The sequence below is a fragment of the Dipodomys spectabilis genome, unplaced genomic scaffold (genome assembly GCF_019054845.1).
Source record: "Dipodomys spectabilis isolate Male_0828 unplaced genomic scaffold, ASM1905484v1 ptg000096l, whole genome shotgun sequence".
Taxonomy (NCBI): Eukaryota; Metazoa; Chordata; class Mammalia; order Rodentia; family Heteromyidae; genus Dipodomys; species Dipodomys spectabilis.
This window is the reverse complement of record NW_024870773.1, coordinates 17,462,008-17,480,657: the sequence shown is the minus strand read 5'-3', so window position 1 is coordinate 17,480,657 and position 18,650 is coordinate 17,462,008. Positions and strand designations below refer to the sequence as shown.

At 45.5% G+C, this 18,650-nt stretch overlaps 1 protein-coding gene across 5 annotated transcripts in view; it reads left to right on the top strand.

The window, feature by feature from the left end:
- Camk1d (calcium/calmodulin dependent protein kinase ID) overlaps positions 1–18,650 on the top strand; it is a 326,503-nt gene that overhangs the window by 276,050 nt on the left and 31,803 nt on the right. For all 5 annotated transcript variants that reach the window (XM_042685946.1, XM_042685947.1, XM_042685949.1 and 2 more), the window contains exon 5: positions 5,041–5,167. In XM_042685946.1, coding sequence (XP_042541880.1) covers positions 5,041–5,167 — 127 coding nt within the window. The remainder of the gene's footprint in view (positions 1–5,040; positions 5,168–18,650) is intronic.

Below are 18,650 nucleotides of genomic sequence, written 5' to 3'. Positions count from 1 at the left end.
GTCAGCCATTATAGGTCCAGCCCTCATTGCACCTACACAGACATGAAATGCAGTGATTGTATTTTTCTGGTATTTTCCTGTGCCCAGCTGTGTGGCATCTACATCACTTTAAAGAATTGGTCATAAAGGCTGAGAATGTGGCTTAAGGGTAGAGTACTTGCCTAGCATGTATAAGGCCCTGGGTTTGATTCCTTAGTACCACCTAAACTAACTCAAAAAATAAATAAAATTAAAAGAATTGGGCATAAACATTTTTTAAAGCAGAAGTTCAGTAGCTGCCCATTATTTGCTGCTGGGTGTCAACAGGTAAAGTGGGATAGCTTTTCCTTTCATTAGGATTGGACCAGGTGCCAGTGGTTCACACCTATAATCCTAGCTACTCAGGTGGCTGAGATCTGAGGATCATGGTTTGACGCCAGCCCACACAGGAAAGTCCATGAAGCACCATAAAGTCCAATTAAGCACCAGAAAACTGGAAGTGGAGCTGTGGCTCAAAGCAGTAGAGTAGTAGCTTTTAGCAACAAAAACAAAAACAAAAAACAACTCAGGGACATTGCCCAGTCCTTGAGTTCAAGTCCAGTGACCACTACCACCACCACCAACACCAACAACAAAAAACACTCTCTCCTGGTCTAGGCTTTGGTTCAGTGGTAGAATATTTGTCAGGCTTACTCAGTGCTCTGGGTTCATGCCCTGGACTAAGTACACTGAAATAAAGAGTACAAGACTCACTGTAAACTTTTCTCTTCTTTCCGTATGTCATGTCCCATCAGTTTCCCTTTCCATAGGGCTCATTAGGACCTTCTTGTGATCTCAGAGACAGAGGATGTGGCTTGAGGCTAAACAGCATCTCTGCTTGATGGACCTTGCTAGCAGGCTGACTCTGCAGGCCCTCAGTTCAATCCCCAGTATCAGGAGGACCCACAAAATAGCCATGACTTGGCTGGAGAGAAGATAATATGTTTTAGTTCCCTGTTAAAGGCATCGGACAGGTGATTGCTCCCATGGGGCTTCAGGGACACCAGGCTTATCCTTGTGGAAAGAACACGGCCATTTGGGGATCTTTCTGTCATCTCTTTACAGAGGCATAGACATGTTTCATCAAGGTAGAGGGAGCTAGGATTGCAAAATTTTTATGAACATTGAAGAAAATTAAAAGCACCTACATAATCTAGGACAGAGCAATGAAGAGCTTGATTGTTAATTAAAGGGAGGAGCACAGTCAGGAATATGATCCACTCCCTGCACTGTGGACACTGGGAGCTAGACCACTGTTTGAGTGGGAGATGCTGTCATCTCTGGCTGCTATAGATGAATGTCAGTTCATCACAGCCAAAAATGTCTCTAGACTTGGCCAGATGTCCCCTGGGAGGCAGAAATGCCCCTCCCCTCTTCCCAGTTGAGAACTACTGAACTAGGAATGTGATTATGCTGAACTGGAAGTGTGTTGATTCAGATCGTTTTAAAGATTACTTTGTGAATTAGAGTTAAGACTGGTATTCAGCTAGGCACTAGTGGCTCCGGCCTATAATCCTAGCTAATCGGGAGGCTGAGATCAGAGGATTTCTGTTTGAAGCCAGGCAAATCCAAGAGACCCTTTTCCCCCCATTTAACCAGCAACAAGCCAGAAGTGGAAGTGTGGCTCAAGTGGAAGAGCGCTAGCCTTGAGTGAAAAAGCCAAGCAAGAGTGCCAGGTCCTGAGTTCAAGTCCTCGTACCAGCACCTACACACACAAAAGATTAGTATTTCAACGCAGGAATCGTCCACAGTTGTCTGTCAGGGCAACTACACACTAAGCAAAATAAGTTTAGTGTAGACCTTTCTAGAACCCTCGCAAAGCTTCCGTGTATGGTGCTTGGATCCCCTTCTGGTAGCCCTCACCTACAACCCACCTGCTGCCCCCTAATGGCCTCCCATCTAGATTATTCCTTGGCCTGTCCTCTCAGCCACCTTCTCAACTCCCCTACTCCCATCTCTAGGAAAAGCTTGGCTATCTTTACCAAGTCTTGAGCCAATACAAAGTATTGATCTAAATGGTGAATGTCTCATTGATTTAACCCTCTTCTGGTATAACTGTTCTTCAAGCAAGCATTTCATTGACCCAAATGAATACACTTCATGGAGGTCCTTTGGCAATGCCCTGCCTGCATTAATGCTTATTTAGCAGCAGGATTCACTTGATTTTGAGTCCTTCTTGCTTCTGCTACAGCTGCAGAAGTGGGTGAGGGGATGAGGAAAAGAAAAAAGCAGAAATAGAAAAAAAAAAAACTTTCTCTCTACATCTCTAATTGGATCTTGTGTGTCACTGTAGCCACCCCAAATTCAGAGGAAAATGCTAGCCATGTGCACTTTATTATTAGAGTATTTCTCTTTGTTTCTTAACCATTGTTCCTCTTTCATCCCTTGACTGACTAGTTTGATTCTCTTTGAAAGCTCCTTTGATTTTCCTCTAACTCACAGGAATTGTCACTGGACTTATTGAGTCCCATTTCCTTTGTGTTGTCATGGGAGGTGAAGGATAGTGTTTATTCCCTGGGTACTTTTGAAGAGCAAAATTATTTTGACACTCATTATAACAGCAAGGAAGACGGTGGCCGTGGAGGAGGGCGACAGAACTCCACCCCCACCAAATCCTTATCTCCCATCCGCCCTGTCTTGTTATCCTGACCTGTCTACCAAAAACCTATCAAATTGTTTCCACGAATCAGTTTGATACAGATGAATTTCCCCCATAGTCCTGATGTGTTTTCTCATCAGCACTCCATCCCATTACAAAACCTCATTGCCATAGTAACGACCAGTTAACCACCATCTTTAACAAGCTGTCCAGTCATTTTTCTCTTTTAACAACATCAAAAGTGCAGGATGAAGACCTTGACTGGACTTCATGGGGGGTGGGGGAGATTCTTTCTACACTGCTTCGGACCAAATTCAAAGATTGCACTAGACAGGCCTGAGGGGCGGGAGGGAAGAGAAGAGGGCTTGGAGGAGCCTGGCTGAAGTTTCATCAAGGACAGAGTCTTTGCCAGCTCTCAAGTTCTCTTCACAGCAGAGGCTGTCCATCATGATCCCTCCACCCCTAAGTCCACCTGCCTGGCCCTGGCCCATATCTACCGGAAGACCAAAGCCCCCCACCAATCCCTGCCCTCAGGGGTTCTGTTGCCACACAACTAGGCCAAGAACCATTCTTCTGAGTAAGTCTGGTCGTTCTACACAGAACATTGTTGTTCTGTGTAGCCCTGGAGAGGCTGTGTAGTCAATGTTCAATTCCTGGGGAGGAAAGCCAAAGGGAAATGGTGAGAAAGATTGGGTTTTCCCGTCAGATCCTTCTCTCTGCATTTCTTCTGAGGTTTTTCACTCAGTGAGTCTTCAGAATCGTGGTAGGTGGAGGGTCCTGAACATTATCTTCCCTCTGGGAGAGCATCGTCAGTTGAAAGCACTCTTTCCAAAAGAAAAAGCAAATGCAGGGGTCTCTTCGGTGTTCAGATTCTCAGCCCAGTAGATCAGAGAGAATCCTGGGACCCTAGCAGCTCAGTTTCCTCATCCCGAGCCCTGCCAGGAACATGAGATTCCCACATTTTACATACAAAGAGCAGTTTAAGCCAGAATATGGACTGGAATTGTGGCTCAGGGCTGAGACCCTGAGTTCAATCCCTAGTACCACTGCCACCCTTAAATGATAGGAGGATTATAGTTGGAGGCCATCCTAGACAAAGTGAAGACAAGATTTTTCTCTGAAAAAAAAAAAAAAGCCCAAACCACTGAGGACATGGCTTAAGTATACTTGCCTAGTGAGTATGAGGCCCTGAGTTCAAACTCAGGCCTAATCCCTTTGCCACCAAAAATATATATATAAAGACAAGAGAGAAATAATTAGAAATATAAGAAGAACTTAGCTATATGTCACTGCTATCTGAGCTTAGCCCTAAGCTATTCAAAGGAGCGCACCAGAAGCCAGGCTTTATGCAGAAAGGCAGACAGGGCCTCCGCATCCTTTAGGACACAGGGCTGGAAAGCACTGCAGCTCCCAGCTTGGACTTCATTTGGAGGTGCAGTCCTTCTGCTTCCCAGGGAGGGAAGGGAGCTGTGCCTGTCAGTTTCAGCAAGGGCCGAATGCAGCCCATCTGCCAGAACTGCAGAATACTATGCACTTCAATGATGCTAGTAGGACAAGGAGAGAGACTCTTAGATTCGAGAAAAGCAGTGGGCAGGGGTCACTAATTTTTTTTTTTTTTTTGGGTCCGGTCGTGGGGCCTGAACTCTGAGCTTGTGCACTGTCCCTCAGCTCTTCAGCTCAAGGCTAGCGCTCTACCACTTGAGCCAAAGTGCCACTTCCAGTTTTTTTCTTTTTTTGCTTATGTGGTGCTGAGGAATCGAACCCAGGGCCTCAGGTATGCAAGGCAAGCCTCTACCACTGAGCCACCTTCCCAGCCCAGGGGGTCACTAATTTTTATGTATGTATGTATTTGTGGTCATGGGGCTTGAACTCTGGGCCTGAACGCTGTCCCTCAGTTCTTCAGCTCAAGGTTAGCACTCTACCACTTGAGCCACTCTGCCACTTCCTGTTTTCTGGTGGTTTATTGGAGATAAGAGTCTCACAGACTTTCCTGCCTGGGCTGGCTTTGAACCACAATCCTCAGATCTCAGCCTCCTGAGTAGCCAGGATTACAGGCATGAGCCACCAGCGCCTAGCAGGGGTCATTAATTTAAAAAGAAACAGAATTCCACCTTCAGAACTGATTTTATGTCCCAGAATTCCCATCCCCAAAATGAATACCAAATGGACATGTCTGAGAGGCATCCATCGGCTTTTTAGATTGCCCTAAAATATGGTCAGTCATTTTAAGTAGTCAAGATATTAGGAAAGGAGATGTCAGATGTCACATGCTAGGCAGCATGCCTAGTAAGCCCTGTTTTAACTGATGGCTATTGACAGAGACATCTATTGAGGCTAAAGGTAAGTTTATCAGTAGGTTGAGTCTCACATGATTAGTCTACCTTTAAATATAATCTGTTTTTGTCTTTTTTTTTTCTTTTTAGCCTGAAAATCTGTTGTACTACAGTCAAGATGAGGAGTCCAAAATAATGATCAGTGACTTTGGATTGTCAAAAATGGAAGGCAAAGGAGACGTGATGTCCACGGCCTGTGGAACCCCAGGCTATGTTGGTAAGAACTCTGTGTGTGTGTGTGTGTGTGTGTACATGTATGTGTATGTGTACACGTGTGCACGTGTGCATGTAAGCATGCACAAGTGACATATTTCCATGTCAAATCTCTCAGTCTTTGTAAGCATTTCAGCCTGGCACATGATCACAGCTGCCTTCATTTCTCTTGGGGGAAGAATAAAATATGAGCTACTGGAATGAGTTAGCAGGGAAGTGATTTCCCCTGAAACATTTTAATAGTTGGAAAGAAATCCTGTTTGATTTGGTAGTGGGCCTGACTGGAGACTGGGAGTTTGTTTGGAGGAATTCCCAGGTTCTAATACCAGAAATATTGCACGTATCTGTTTTTTTAAATGATTTACAGTGACATCCTGAGATTACAATAAGATACAGACACAATAAAACATGTAAAATGTTGAACCAGATGCAGCCAGTGCCAAAAATATATTGCCATTAGGAATCCTGACCAAATCTGATGAAGTCATTCTCTTGAATTAGCTAACCTTGATCTGCACTGGAAAGCCTAGAATTAGGAAAGGTTTTTGGCTTTTTTTCCCCCCTGAAATCAGAACCTCTTTGTACTGTGCGTAGAAAAGGCAGAGAAAGCTATTGACAAATCTGAGCACATGCTTAGTGAGATTTTTCATATCTAACACACATGGGAAGTGTGTTAGTCAGCTTTCTGTTACTATAACGAATACTCCAGGTAATAATCTTATAAAGAAGAAAAGGTTGGGGGCTAGGAAAGTGGCTCAGTGGTAGAGTGCTTGCCTTTCATGCATGAGGCCCTGGGTTCGATTCCTCAGCACCACATAAGCAGAAAAAGCCACAAGTGGCACTCTGGCTCAAGTGGTAGAGCGCTAGCTTTGAGCTGAAGAGCTCAGGGACAGTGCCCAGACCCCGAGTTCAGGCCCCATCACACACACACACACACACACACACACACACACACACACACACACACACACACACACACACACACACACACACACACACACACACACACACACACACACGAAGAAAAGGTTAATTTGAGTTCATAGCTTCAGAGGCTTCAGACTATGATTGGTTGGCCTTCTGGCCTTTGGATAGAAATGCCAGTGTTACATGATTGTGTGTGTAGGTGTAATTTCTCTAGGCAAGAGTAGATTTTAAAAAATGAAAGAGATAATAGCTAGGTGTGGAGATACATGCCTATAATTCCAGCACTCAGGAAGCTGAAACAGGAGGCTCTAAATTAAAGGATCAGATTTTGATCTCTACCAGGATTCCCCTGCTGGGATGCAGTCTAGCAACAGGGTCTGCCGCAGCGGAGAGGGCCAAGGTGGGCTGAGGGGGACCATCCAACGGCTCTGGCACTGACGAGGCAAGATACCACGTGCGCTCGAACAGCTTGGCAGCCCCGGAAGCAGTGAGAAGCCACCAGATTCCAAATACTTTTTCAAGGCAGCACAGCAAGATTTTCTGAGAGGCTGGATGTATTGTTTGGGAGAGGGGCTCCAAGGGCTTTTGGCCAGTTGCTTTGCGTGGAGGAGGAAGAACTTGTGAATTGAGTACGATGTAGAAATTTGCAAACAGGAATTTGGATTTGGGATTTGTTAAAATTTAGCCTGCTCTCAACATCTTCCTGAACTGACCAACACATAACCTTGTCTGAGGTGTGAATCTACGTGGAATGCATGGGCAATGGTATCAGAATGTATGACTAAAATAAACAATAGACTCTCCCTGTCTGTGAAGTGAGCCCAGCCCTCTTGTGCTTGGAGCCCTGGCTCAGCAGCGTGAAGCGAAGGCATGTGGGAGAGAGCTGCACTGACGTCGTCTTCAGGTTTAGAAAGAACTACAAGAATACACAATGAGGAAAACCTCCTTCCTCACCCCCCTTCTTCCCAGGGAAGTTTCTAGCTTTACAACTTTAGTTCAGTCTCTTTGTAGTTAGAAGTGTTGCTTCCAATTTGTGAGTCAGTGTTTTAGTTTTACAATTATCTAAATGGCTATACAGAGAATAATTAATCCTGCCAACATCAAGTGATTTCTGTGCAACTTAAGTGAGCTCCCCAGTAATAGAGAAGCAATGGGAAGAGGCTGTGTTTCCAATCATTGTAGGCACACAGTGTCTAGAGGTAGAAATAGGAATATAGCTTCTTTCCTTCCTTCTTTTCTCCCTTCCTTCCTTCTTTCCTTCCATCTTTTCATATTTCTTCCTCCCTTCCTTCTTTTCTACCTTCCTTCTTTCCTTCTGTCTTTCCTTCCTTTCATATTCTCTCTCTTCTTTTCTTTCTTCCTTTCTTCCTTCCTCTTCCTTCCTCTTCTTTCCTTTCTTTCTTTCTTTCTTCCTTTCCTTCCTTCCCTCCCTTTCTCCCTCCCTCCCTTCTTTCCTCCCTCCCTCCTTCCTTCCTTCCTTCCTTCCTTCCTTCCTTCCTTCCTTCCTTCCTTCCTTCCTTCCTTCCTTCCTTCCTTCCTTCTTTTCTTTCTCTTGGTGGTCCTATAATTTGAACTCAGTGCCTTACAACTACTTGGAGCCATATCCCTAGGCCTTTTTGCTTTCTTATTTTGAGAATAGGATCTTATTAGTTGCCTGGGTTATCCTGTACTGCCCTCTTCCTATTTAAGCTTACTGCATATCTGGGGTGGCTATGCCTGCTTTTTATTAGTTGAACCCCGGGATCTTGTGCACTGGCCTCAAACCACGATCCTCCCAATCTCCACCTCCAAGTCGCAAGGACCCCATGAGTGAGCTACGATACCCACCTGTATCTAAGCTCACTGAACTTCACTCTTTCACGGGTTGCTCAGATTTTATACATTTATGGGAAGCAGTAGGTGAGCAATATCAACACATATGCAGTAGCATATTTCAGATATGAGGCAACTGAAACAGCTAAGAGAGGGCTCAAGGGTAGGCCTGACCCGGGGAGAATACTTGGAGAAAGTAGGATTTGAAGCAAGGGCAAAGCTAAGGGGAGTAACAGATTCAGCCTGAACCAGGGAACAGAGGCTGTGAGTCATGAGCTGCTTGTAGGATCTGAGAGAAAGGAACAATCATTTGGCGGAGGGAGAAGGCTGGTGTACGTAGGAGAAAAGATGAGTCCTCTCCTTGCAGTAATGCAGTGGCTGACGCAATATTGACCTGGATTTCCAGTCCATTGAACATGAGTCAAGTATAGCATTCCTCTTGCCACCAAGAAGAGGTAAAAGTCAGAGCCAAGAAACTCAGTAAGTGACTTACAGGGATGGCTCAGTTGAATTCATTAAAACACCCAAGGAGATTCTGCTGAAGCACTCAACAGCCACAGGAAGTGACAGAAAACACCTGTTTTGATCGTGTAATCAGTGAGACCACCAGTGAGTGTGATATCCTCCTATTTGAGAGAGGAGCCCTTGTTTTATGTGTTTCTGCTTTTTCCTTAGTGTTGTCATTTGCATGCAAATGTGGCTCTTCCTATGACCAGAGTTCTGTCTCCTGGTTTCAGAAAGAACATACAACTCTTCGTTAAAGAACTTGGGACCTCTGTCTACAGATGGGGTGGGCACACTGTCACCTAGAAGGTGGCAGGGTGTTCCTCTCTTCCTAGGAAGGTGATTTCAGCACAGCTGAGCAGTGTAGAGGGGGAGGGGAGGGGCATTAACGGCTCTGTGATAGCTTTGAGAAAAGTGAGAGAGTTCATTTTTTCCCATCAAGCCTCATTGAACAGTTACTGATCACTCACAATATTTCACCTGCCACACAGCAGTTATTTATGATTGGATGTGAGTCAGATCTACTCATAAAAAGGAAAGAGTATGAACATATAGCCTGTCTTTCTGATAATAAGCACAATCCACTTCTGAGTTCTGTAGATGGTGACTGATTTTTGAACTCAGGGCCTGGGTGCTGTCCCACTGAGCTTCCTTTGCTCAAGGCTAGCCCTCTACCACTTGAGCCACGGCTCCACTTCTGGATTGTTTTGTAGTTTATTGGAGGTAAGAGAGCCTTTCAAACTTTACTGCCTAGGCTGGCTTTGAACCACGATCCTCAGATGTCAGCCTCCTGTGTAGCTAGGATTACAGGCGTGAGCCACCAGCACCTGGCACTGGTAACTGATTTTTTTTTACTTCCTGGAACTGTATGAGAAAGGTGTCACTGCAGATTCCTTCCAGAATTTAGCTGTTGTAGCTAAGAGCCATGGCAGACAGCTTTGGTCCACCTCTGCTTTAACTTGCCTAACGTAGCTTAATCACTTTTGTTTAAATGGAGATGGAGACCAGTTGGCCAACATTCTCAGAGAACCTTTTTTTTTTCTGCTCAGCTAGAGGACTTCTCTTAATTTAGGTGTCACCATGTTTTTTGAACTTGATATGTGAGATGAGAGTGAGCTCTTGGAAATCAGAGGTAGCCGTGAGTATAAGGTTAAGATGAAGACTTCCACCTCAAGTCAACCCAGCCTGCAGTTGGTGCCTGCCAGAGTAGTGAACCAGAGTGTGAGCAGCCTGCATACCTCTGCCATTGTTTCAACACAAGAGGGAGGTCCAAGACTTCCCCTAAAATAAACTGAGTTCTCACGTCCTCTTACCTAAGCTAAACGTGTGGAGCTAAGTATCCCCCTGATTTTTTTTTTTCAGGTCCTAATATGAAGTATCTCTGTAGATGAGTGACTTTTTATCCTTTTTCAATGTGTGGGCATCTGTGTGCCAAGGATACCAATTGTCATTTTTCTTCTATAGTAACCCAGAGAACACTGGATCAAACAACAACAACAGGTTTAAGCTGATGGACAGCACACATTTTTTTCTCCTCTTGAGCAGCCCAAGTCATTCTCACTCAGCTTCCCTCGTAGCAACTCTGTGTCCAGCCCTTCAGTCTTTATTCCTGGAGTAGTCCCTGCTCCCCACACCCATCCCCAAGCTAAGTTTAAGTTCATTCTCAAGTATCATATTCCAGAACCTGACCGGAAGCATTCCATCATTGTTCTAACCCTCTTGGCCTATGAGTCTTGAAATGGGATTTCATGTAGCTAATAAATGATCATACAGGGCAGACAAGTTGGCACAGGATAGGGATGGAATCTGGATCTCCTTTTTGCAAAGTAGCCACCACAATGACAGCCACACAAGCATGCCACACGGAGGGAGTGTAGTAACCATTTGCTAAAGATGACAGGGCCCTCTAGTGGCGAGACATGTATGCTAACTCAGGGCCTGGGTACTGTCCCTGAGCCTTTTTGTTTAAGGCTGGTACTCTACCACTTTGAGCCACAGTTCCACTTCAGATTTGGGGGTGGTTAATTGGATATAAGAGTTTCCTGCCCAGGCTGGCTTCAAACCACAATCCTCAGATCTCCACGTTGTAAGTAGCTAGGCTTACAGACGTGAGTCACCAGCGCCACCCGCTACTTTTTTGAGCCTTGACAAGAACTCATGATTAGAATGCAGACAAGTAAGCCAGAATGATGTCTACATCTCATTAAACTACTCTGGCAGGGGCAGTGGTGTGGACCAAATAAATCTAGGGTGTCCACACCTACCCCTAAGCTATTTGCCCAGCCCTTTGTATCCTTCTGGAATTTCTTAGCAACTCTCCTATGAGTCTTTGATGTTGGGGTGGAATTCACAGGTTTTGAACTGGTGCCATTTTGTCGTGGTAGGAAAGAGAGAGAATTGCATCTTGGTTGCTTACTCTGTTATGTGTCGTGGGTGAAAGGTATGACATTGGAATGACTGTCGCAGCCTTCTTCATTCTGGAGTGTCACACTTGTCACATTTCACCATCATATCATGGTCACCAAGCAGACAGGGTGTTAAATCCCCCAAGGTGGCACCCCAGTTACCTATAGCCATATTACCCTCAAGTGCCTCACTCAGACATTTAGCTTCCTCCAGACTACTGAATCCCAAGCCTGTCCCACACTGAAACACACATTTCCTCCTCCATGTTTTCCACTCCTTGCCCAAGCCTAGCCTCACTTCTCTACCCAGCAGCCACATTTTGGCTTTGGTAGCATTAGTAGCATGAGAGCCAAAATCACAACTCAGATCTTATGGTAGTTATGAACCAGGGGGCGCTTTAGTGGGGACTCTTCATGCCTATGGTAAAAGTCAAGAGGCTACTGGGAAAATCAGAGTGAGCTGCTCTTTAGCAATACATTCTGAGCAAATTTCAGCTCTACGTGAAGAATAAGAGCTAAGGAATCTACATCAAGAAGAAGAAAGGAGAGACAGAGAGAGAGCAGTCATACCTGTAATCCTAGCTACCTAGGAGGTTAAGACAGGAAGGACCTGTTTGAGGCCAACTTGGGCAGAGAAGTTTACAAGATCCTTTCTGAAGGAAGAGCGAGAGCAGGAAGCCTCACAGAGGCAGGTTGCACCCATGTGCATGCCCCCAGCAGGAAGTGAGACTCTATCTCAAAAGTAACAAGCATGGGGTTGGGAAGGTGGCTCAGTGGTAGAGTGCTTGCCTTGCATGCATGAAACCCTGGGTTTGATTCCTCAGCACCACATAAACAGAAAAAGCCAGAAGTAGTATATGGCTCAAGTGGTAGAGCTCTAGCCTTGAGCTGAAGAGCTGAGGGACAGACAGTGCCTAGGCCCAGAGTTCAGGCCCCACGACTGACAAAATAAATAAATAAATAAATAAATAAATAAATAAAAAACCAAGCAAAAGTCAGAGCTAGACGTGTGGCTCAATGATAAGTAGTCTTGCCTGCAAGGACCTAGTCCAAAGCCTCAGTATTACAAAGAGAAATGAAAAAGAAAGGAAGGAAGGGAGGGAAGGGAAGAGAAGGGAGGGAGGGAGGAAAAAAAGGAAAGGAAGAAAGGATGGAAGGAAGGAAGGATGGAGGGAGGGAAGGAAGGAAAGAAAGAAGAAAGAAAAGAAAGGAGAGAAAGAAAAAAAGGAAAGAGGAAGGAAGGATGGAAAAAAAAGAAAGAAAAGAAAGAGGGAGGAAGGAAGGAGGGAAGGAAGGAGATCAGAGTTGTCCTAGAACCTTCTGCTCCTCTTGTGATGAATTTCTCTCTGGAGACAAATTCTACCTCCAGAATAACACAAAGCTGGATTATATTCTCCATGGGCCTCTAGAATTTTTTATTTATGGTCTCTGAGCAGGCCACCTTTATCTGTCTCTCCTGCTGTACTCCCCTGCCATTTAAAATAACCCTTGCCACCTCTTCAGTGTTACTAACTCTGGAATACTCTGATTTGGGTGGGGTGCTGTTGAATTCAGAGTTTCCTGCTTGCTAGGCTGGTGCTTGGCTCCTGGAGTTATATTCCTAGCCCTTTTTGCATTAGCTATTTTTCAGCGAGGGTCTCAGTCTTCCTATTTACATCTCCAAATAGCTGGGATAATAGGTGTGTACCAAGGCACCCAGTTTATTGGTTAGAACGGGTCTCATTAACTTTTTGCCTGACTTTATCTAAGCATCTTGATCTGGGATGAACTCCTTGAGTAGCTGGGTTATAGGCATGAGCTACTTCACTTGGCCTGGAATTTGATTTTAGTTATTTTCACTCACACCACCCCCCAACAAGGGCACCATATTTCTTCTTGTGTCTTCCTCACTAGAAATCATCTGTGACCCAGGTTTCTACACTTTCCTTACCAGGAGAGTTCACACTGGTTTCCAGTGGAGCCAAATTCTTTTTCCAAGAAAGTATCAATCCAGGGCAGAAGGAATCTGAGGCGTGGACAAAGAGTGAACTCTCTAAGATAAACTTTCATATAGCCCACCCTATAATTCCAAACTCTGATTCAAACCCAGAAGATAAAGACTTATTCAGAGGAAGTACAAAAATTTCAGAAGTTTACAGAGAATGAATTTGATGTAAAAATCAAAAATACTTCTCCTTGTCTGGGTGCAGTAGATCATTCCAGTAACCCAGCTGGTTGGAAAGTGGAGATAGGAGGATCAAGGTTCAAGGCCAGCCTGGGCAAGAAGTTGGCAAAACTCCATCTCATCCAATAAGCTGGGTATAGTGGAACACACCTGTCATCCTAGCTGTTTTGGAGATGTAAATAGGAGGGTCATGGTTCAGGCTGTCCTGGGGTGTGGCTCAAGTGGTAGAGAGTCTGCCTAGCAAGTGCAAAGCCCTTAGTGCAAACCCCGTACTGCCCAAATCAGATACCTTCTATTGCATCTGATCATCTTGACTGTCTCATCCTCATCTTCTTCCTTGGGAAGGCAGCTATAGTACTTGGTTCTGGGTTCTGTCTGTGGTGAGGTCTGAACTCAGCCCCCCAGGATCAGAACTCTTGATTCCTATGGGGAAGAAGCCAAACTGCTTCTTCATCCCATAGATCCCAGACCTACAGTAACACCCAGCCCAGGAGAGCACTTGACTCAATGTTATTGATATCCATGACTGCTGAGGAAATGAATGATTGGATCAACACTGTCCAGCTCCCCTTGGTTCTAGACCCTTGGCTTGTATCTTCTGGCATTGAAACATTCTCCTCCTTCCCAATGCTGCCAGTCCTCAGCCCAGTAGAAGTGGTCAACTCTCGATGACCAGGTGGGCCTAGAGGGACACAAACTACCTTGAACGTGGCAGCAGCATGAGGTCAGTTTCCTCCAAGATCTCAGCAGAAGCTGCCATTGCCCAGGAAGAGTGAGAATGTCTTTCCTCCTTCATGAGCACATGACAGTAAGGAACATGAGCAGTTGTTTTTAAAAACCAGATGACAACTCCTGGAAATTTTTCTGTTTCTCCCCCCCAAATCTCTGGTGTCCGTTCCCTTTACCAGGAACACTTGCCTTGAATCAATATTAAACACTTTGGATTATAGAAATCGTTGCCCACAAACTGGACATTTCCATGTGTTGGTTGATAGTGAGTCACACAGTCGTAGACCCAGTTATTTCAAATTCTAAACCTACTGTTTTCTCAGGAGCAGGAGAGAAGCCTGGATTTAGAGGATCCTCTCTATCCAAAGACTGCTCCAATGCCTTATGGGCCCTTCTGCTGAGGCAGCGTGGTTCACATGGTGACAAACTTCAATTTACTGATCTTAGTTTCCAACAGGAATCACAGAGAGAGCTGAATTCATAGCACCCAAGTTCTGGTGGGGGAAGGAGGTTCCAAGAGATCATATAACAGCCCATTAGCACTAAACCTAGTAATTCTGAAATCCCTTTGAGGAAAAGTTTTAAAAGAAGGATAGCCTGACACACCAGTTCCAGGAATTAGGAGCAGTACTGGCACATGTACCCCCTAAGTTCCCATCAGGAGTCATTTGCCCATAGAAAGGTGTTTAGTGATCGTTTTTCTCAGTAGACAGGGTTGGCCCTCCAAAATCCATTTGTCCCTCTGTCTCTCTCTCTCTTATTCCTTCTTATTCTCTCTTATTCCTTGTATCTGCTAACCACAAATACTCAAGACAGCTAAGTGTATTTGTGCCTGGGTTGTGTGGAATGTGGAACGCGTCCTCTCTTCACAGTGATGACGTGCATGGTGACATGGGTTTGCTTGAATAAGCACATGTCGGCCCACCACAACGGGCTGAATCCTGATCATATAAAGACTAGAGCCACGTCTCTGGCTCCCAGCAGCAGGAGTCTGGATTTGACAACAGGATTGCTGACAGTAGGGAAAATAGATGGTACACTGGGAACCATGGGAGATTTTGACTAGGGAACCCAAATGTCCAGCCCTCTATATTGTTCAGACAGAGATATCCCTATACCAGCATTTAAGCTTTGACTAAGCCAAGGGAACAACAGGAAGGGGAGACCTGCTGTCTACCTCGCATCTATCCCTTTTCAACACCTCCATTGCAGTCCCTCTCTCTCCCTATGGATGCTGGCAGCCCCCAGGGACTTCGTCCTGCCACCCATACAGGTCTCTCTACACTAGATTGTGTCAGGGGACACATGCCTTGGGGCTGATGGCCCAGGAGCCTTTTAATAACTCTTCTCCTTATGAAGAGCTCTATTTATTTTATTTTGATCAAAAGCCTTCCTCACTACAAGGTGTGGGCTGTAGAGGGTCATCTGTCACAAGCATGCTACGGCAGATGCTCGGAAGAGAACATGAATTCTCCAGCATCTTAAGGCAGCATTGCTGGCATGTGATTGAAGGGGGCGTGGCTTACAGAGCCCTGGTAGGTTCCCAGGTCCAGCAGACCCTGCCCTGTGCCTCATTGACTTGTACACAGTAGATGGTGTCATTCTTTTTTCTAGAGTGAGCAGAACTCTTAAGTGGAATGAAACTGATAGCATAATAATGAGGTTTAGCAGTTTCTCAAGTGTCAGTGGGTGACAGGTGGCATTTCCAGTGATGCCTGTGGCACCACAGCTAATTCCACTTAAGGAAGTTGGAGGAGGCGGGCTCTCAAAGGCCAGCTGCACACAGAGAACAAAAGAGAGAAAATATCACTGCAGGTCGTCGGGTTTCTCTGTGATTGGAGCTCTCTCTCATATTGCCAGGAGAGTTTTTTGTTGTTGGTGGTGGTGGTGATGGATTTTGTTGTTGTTGTGGGTCATAGGGTTTGAACTCAGTGCCTAGGCACTGCCCCTGAGCTCTCTTGCTCAAGGCTAGTGCTCCACCACTGTGGGCCACGGCTCCACTTCTGGTTTTCTGGTGGTTAATTGGAGATAGGAGTCTCGTGGACTTTCATGCCCAGGCTGGCTTTGAACCATGATCCTCAGATCTCAGCCTCCTGAGTAGCTAGGATTGCAGGTGTGAACCACCAGCGCCAGGAAGGTTTTCATTACCTGAGATTCTTTTTTCTTTCAAGAATGTCTGTGAGATAAAGAGAAGCCATTGAAAGAGATCTGGGAAACATTTTCCAAACCGTTTCAAAACATCGTTGGTTTCCACAGTCACATTATAAGTGAAATTAGAATCTAGAGTGTAGGCGTATGGGCCATTATACAACTTTTAAGATATTTGGAGTGGGTGGGAATGTTATTTCCAAGGCAGTTTGCTTTGTTTTTTTTTTTTTATTGTTAGGTTATACTTCTGCATGTGTTTCTAAATGCAATTAAGAACTTCATTAGAAAACAAATGCTTTGCTTTTTTCCAATTGTTAGAGTGGGGTTTTTTTTGAAGTTTATTTTGTTGTCACGCAAGACACAATGCCAAAAAGAACATGAATAGTTTGGGGTAAATATATACATTTCCACCCAAAAGATTCTTATCTTGATATTTTACTTATTGATCATTTAGAACTTTCCTTCTCATAGCCAGGCTACTGATCCAAAAAAGCAAACATGTTGTATATTTACTGATTCTGAAGCTTAAACTCAGAGCCTCTCTCTCACCTTTCTTACTCATGGCTGATGCTCTACCACTTGAGCCCAGCCTCTAGGCCAACCTTTTTGCTGATTAGTTGGAGTTGTAATCTCAGAGACTTTTCCACCCAGACTAGCTTTAAACTGTGATCCTCTGATCTCAGCCTCCTGAGTAGTTAAGATAACAGGAGTTGTGAGCCGCAAGTGCCAGACTAGCAAAAGTCTTTTGATGTTATGAACTTCCCCACTGACAAACTTGCAGAACTTAAAAATCGTCGAATGGTAGTCAGTCTGTGAATGCAAGGATCTGAATCTCTAAAGTCACACCCGCATGCCATGCTACATATAAACCAGTCACTTGTTTGCCTCCCTCTGCTGCCAGATATGTTGGTGGCTTTGTCAGAAAGCTGAAACGTTTGAGGTGTGCTGGTCTCTGCATGTGTAGATGGTTCTAGTAAATCCCTGATTGTGACAGCTGAGGAGTGGAGACGGATGTGAAAAGACTCCGCCCACTGTCCATGGCACTGGAAATCCGTGGGATGGAGAGAATGGGACCCAGAGAGACGCTGTGAGCATGGGGACTTGGGCCATCAGCCCAGCCTTGGCTCATACACTGTAAAAATAGCTATCAGAGCTGCTGCCATCGGTTTCCTTCTATGTCCCGTCCCTGTGTCACCATAGGGCGCCTTGTGTGTGACACGAGTTTGTGCTCTTGGCCTTGGGCTCACAGCCTGTGCCTCTGTCCCATCTGATATCTGGCTCAGCGGATTAGCTGGACCAGGTTGGCTGTCATCCCGCTGGTGGCCCTGTGGGGCCCTGAAAGGGGCCAGGGAGCACCTCCAGCCACCAGCATGGCTCCACACTATTGACATCTATGTTGACTCTATGAGAGGGAACCTGGTCACCGGTGCTCTTTGAACCTTCGCTGTCTTTGATGAACTTTCAGTCTAGCCTTGACCAGGGCCCTGGAGATTCCAGACACACACAGTCACTTCATGCAGTGCCCACATGCCCATCTGACCAGCACAGCAGACCAGAGAGAGGGCACAGCTCCTAAATCAGAAAGGCATTTACTATGGCAATGCTGCCCGCTGCTGGTTCCCATAGGATCGTCTGAGAAATATGCGGTGAGCAGGGAAAAAAGCATCAGTGCCGTGAACTGTCCAAGGGCTTCGTGCCCAGTGGGTGACATCCCGTGAGTTCTAGTTCTCTTGCCTATTTTGCTACTGCATTGAGGCAGAATGCTGCAAAGAAAGCATGGCCATGTGTGTTTACTCTTGGGGAAAGAAAACAAAACTGAGGACCAGGCAAAGGTACATGCCTATAATCCCAGCTACTCATAGGGAGGCAGAGATAGGAGAATTAATGAGACTGAACAACAACAAAAAAAACAAACACACAAAAAAAACAAACCAAAACCAGGGGCTACTCTCTCATAATCCCAGTGTGGATCACTTTGGCTAGCTAACTCACTCACTAGTACCTCTGCCCCTCACCTGTAATTTAGAAATTATGCCTCTTGTGATATAGTCTTCACCCCAAGAATGCTGGGTAAGCAATCCAATGCTCCAAAAGCCCATAGAAGTACATAATTCAGTGCATACGTAGCTTTGGGCCTTGCCAGCGATGCTAATATATTCTCTTCCCTCTTTACTGTTCTGGAAACTGTGCTCTGAGGACATCTCAGGCAGAAATGTTTACAGGGAAAGAAAGATTTGGCCTGTCAGTGCAGTTCACAGTTTTGTGTATATGGCCTGTGCACAAATACACACTGAGCGCCACCTTCAGACCCTGCAAGGCACCAGACACAGGGTGGACCTTTGACATCCCGCTGTGGCCACAAAGCCAGGATCAGGGAGGACAGGAATGGTGTTAGATGAGCCAAGGCCCCAGGAGGGCTGACTGCCCATGGTATAGAGGTTTAAGACTAACAGGGGAGAGGAAGTAGCATTTAATTTTCCTGCTTCACAGCTAGCAGTGAAATGGGAAAGTTGACAAATACCTCCCAGTCGCCCCCAAACCTCAGGGAATGAGCCAGAGCAGCCTTTCAAGCAGGATTCCCGATGCTAGACGGAGTCTAAGTTCCACGACAGCAGAGGGAGGAAGGCATTGTCCCCACAGCACCATACAAGGCCTTGCACTAGGGCCAGAAACACCGCTGTGAGTCTAGTTGGGGTGAAATCCTGTACACCATACCCCAACTTGATCCACTGTTCCCTTTTCATGCCAGTCTGGGTTAGCACAGTACTGCCATTTGAAAGCCACCCATTAAAGACTGG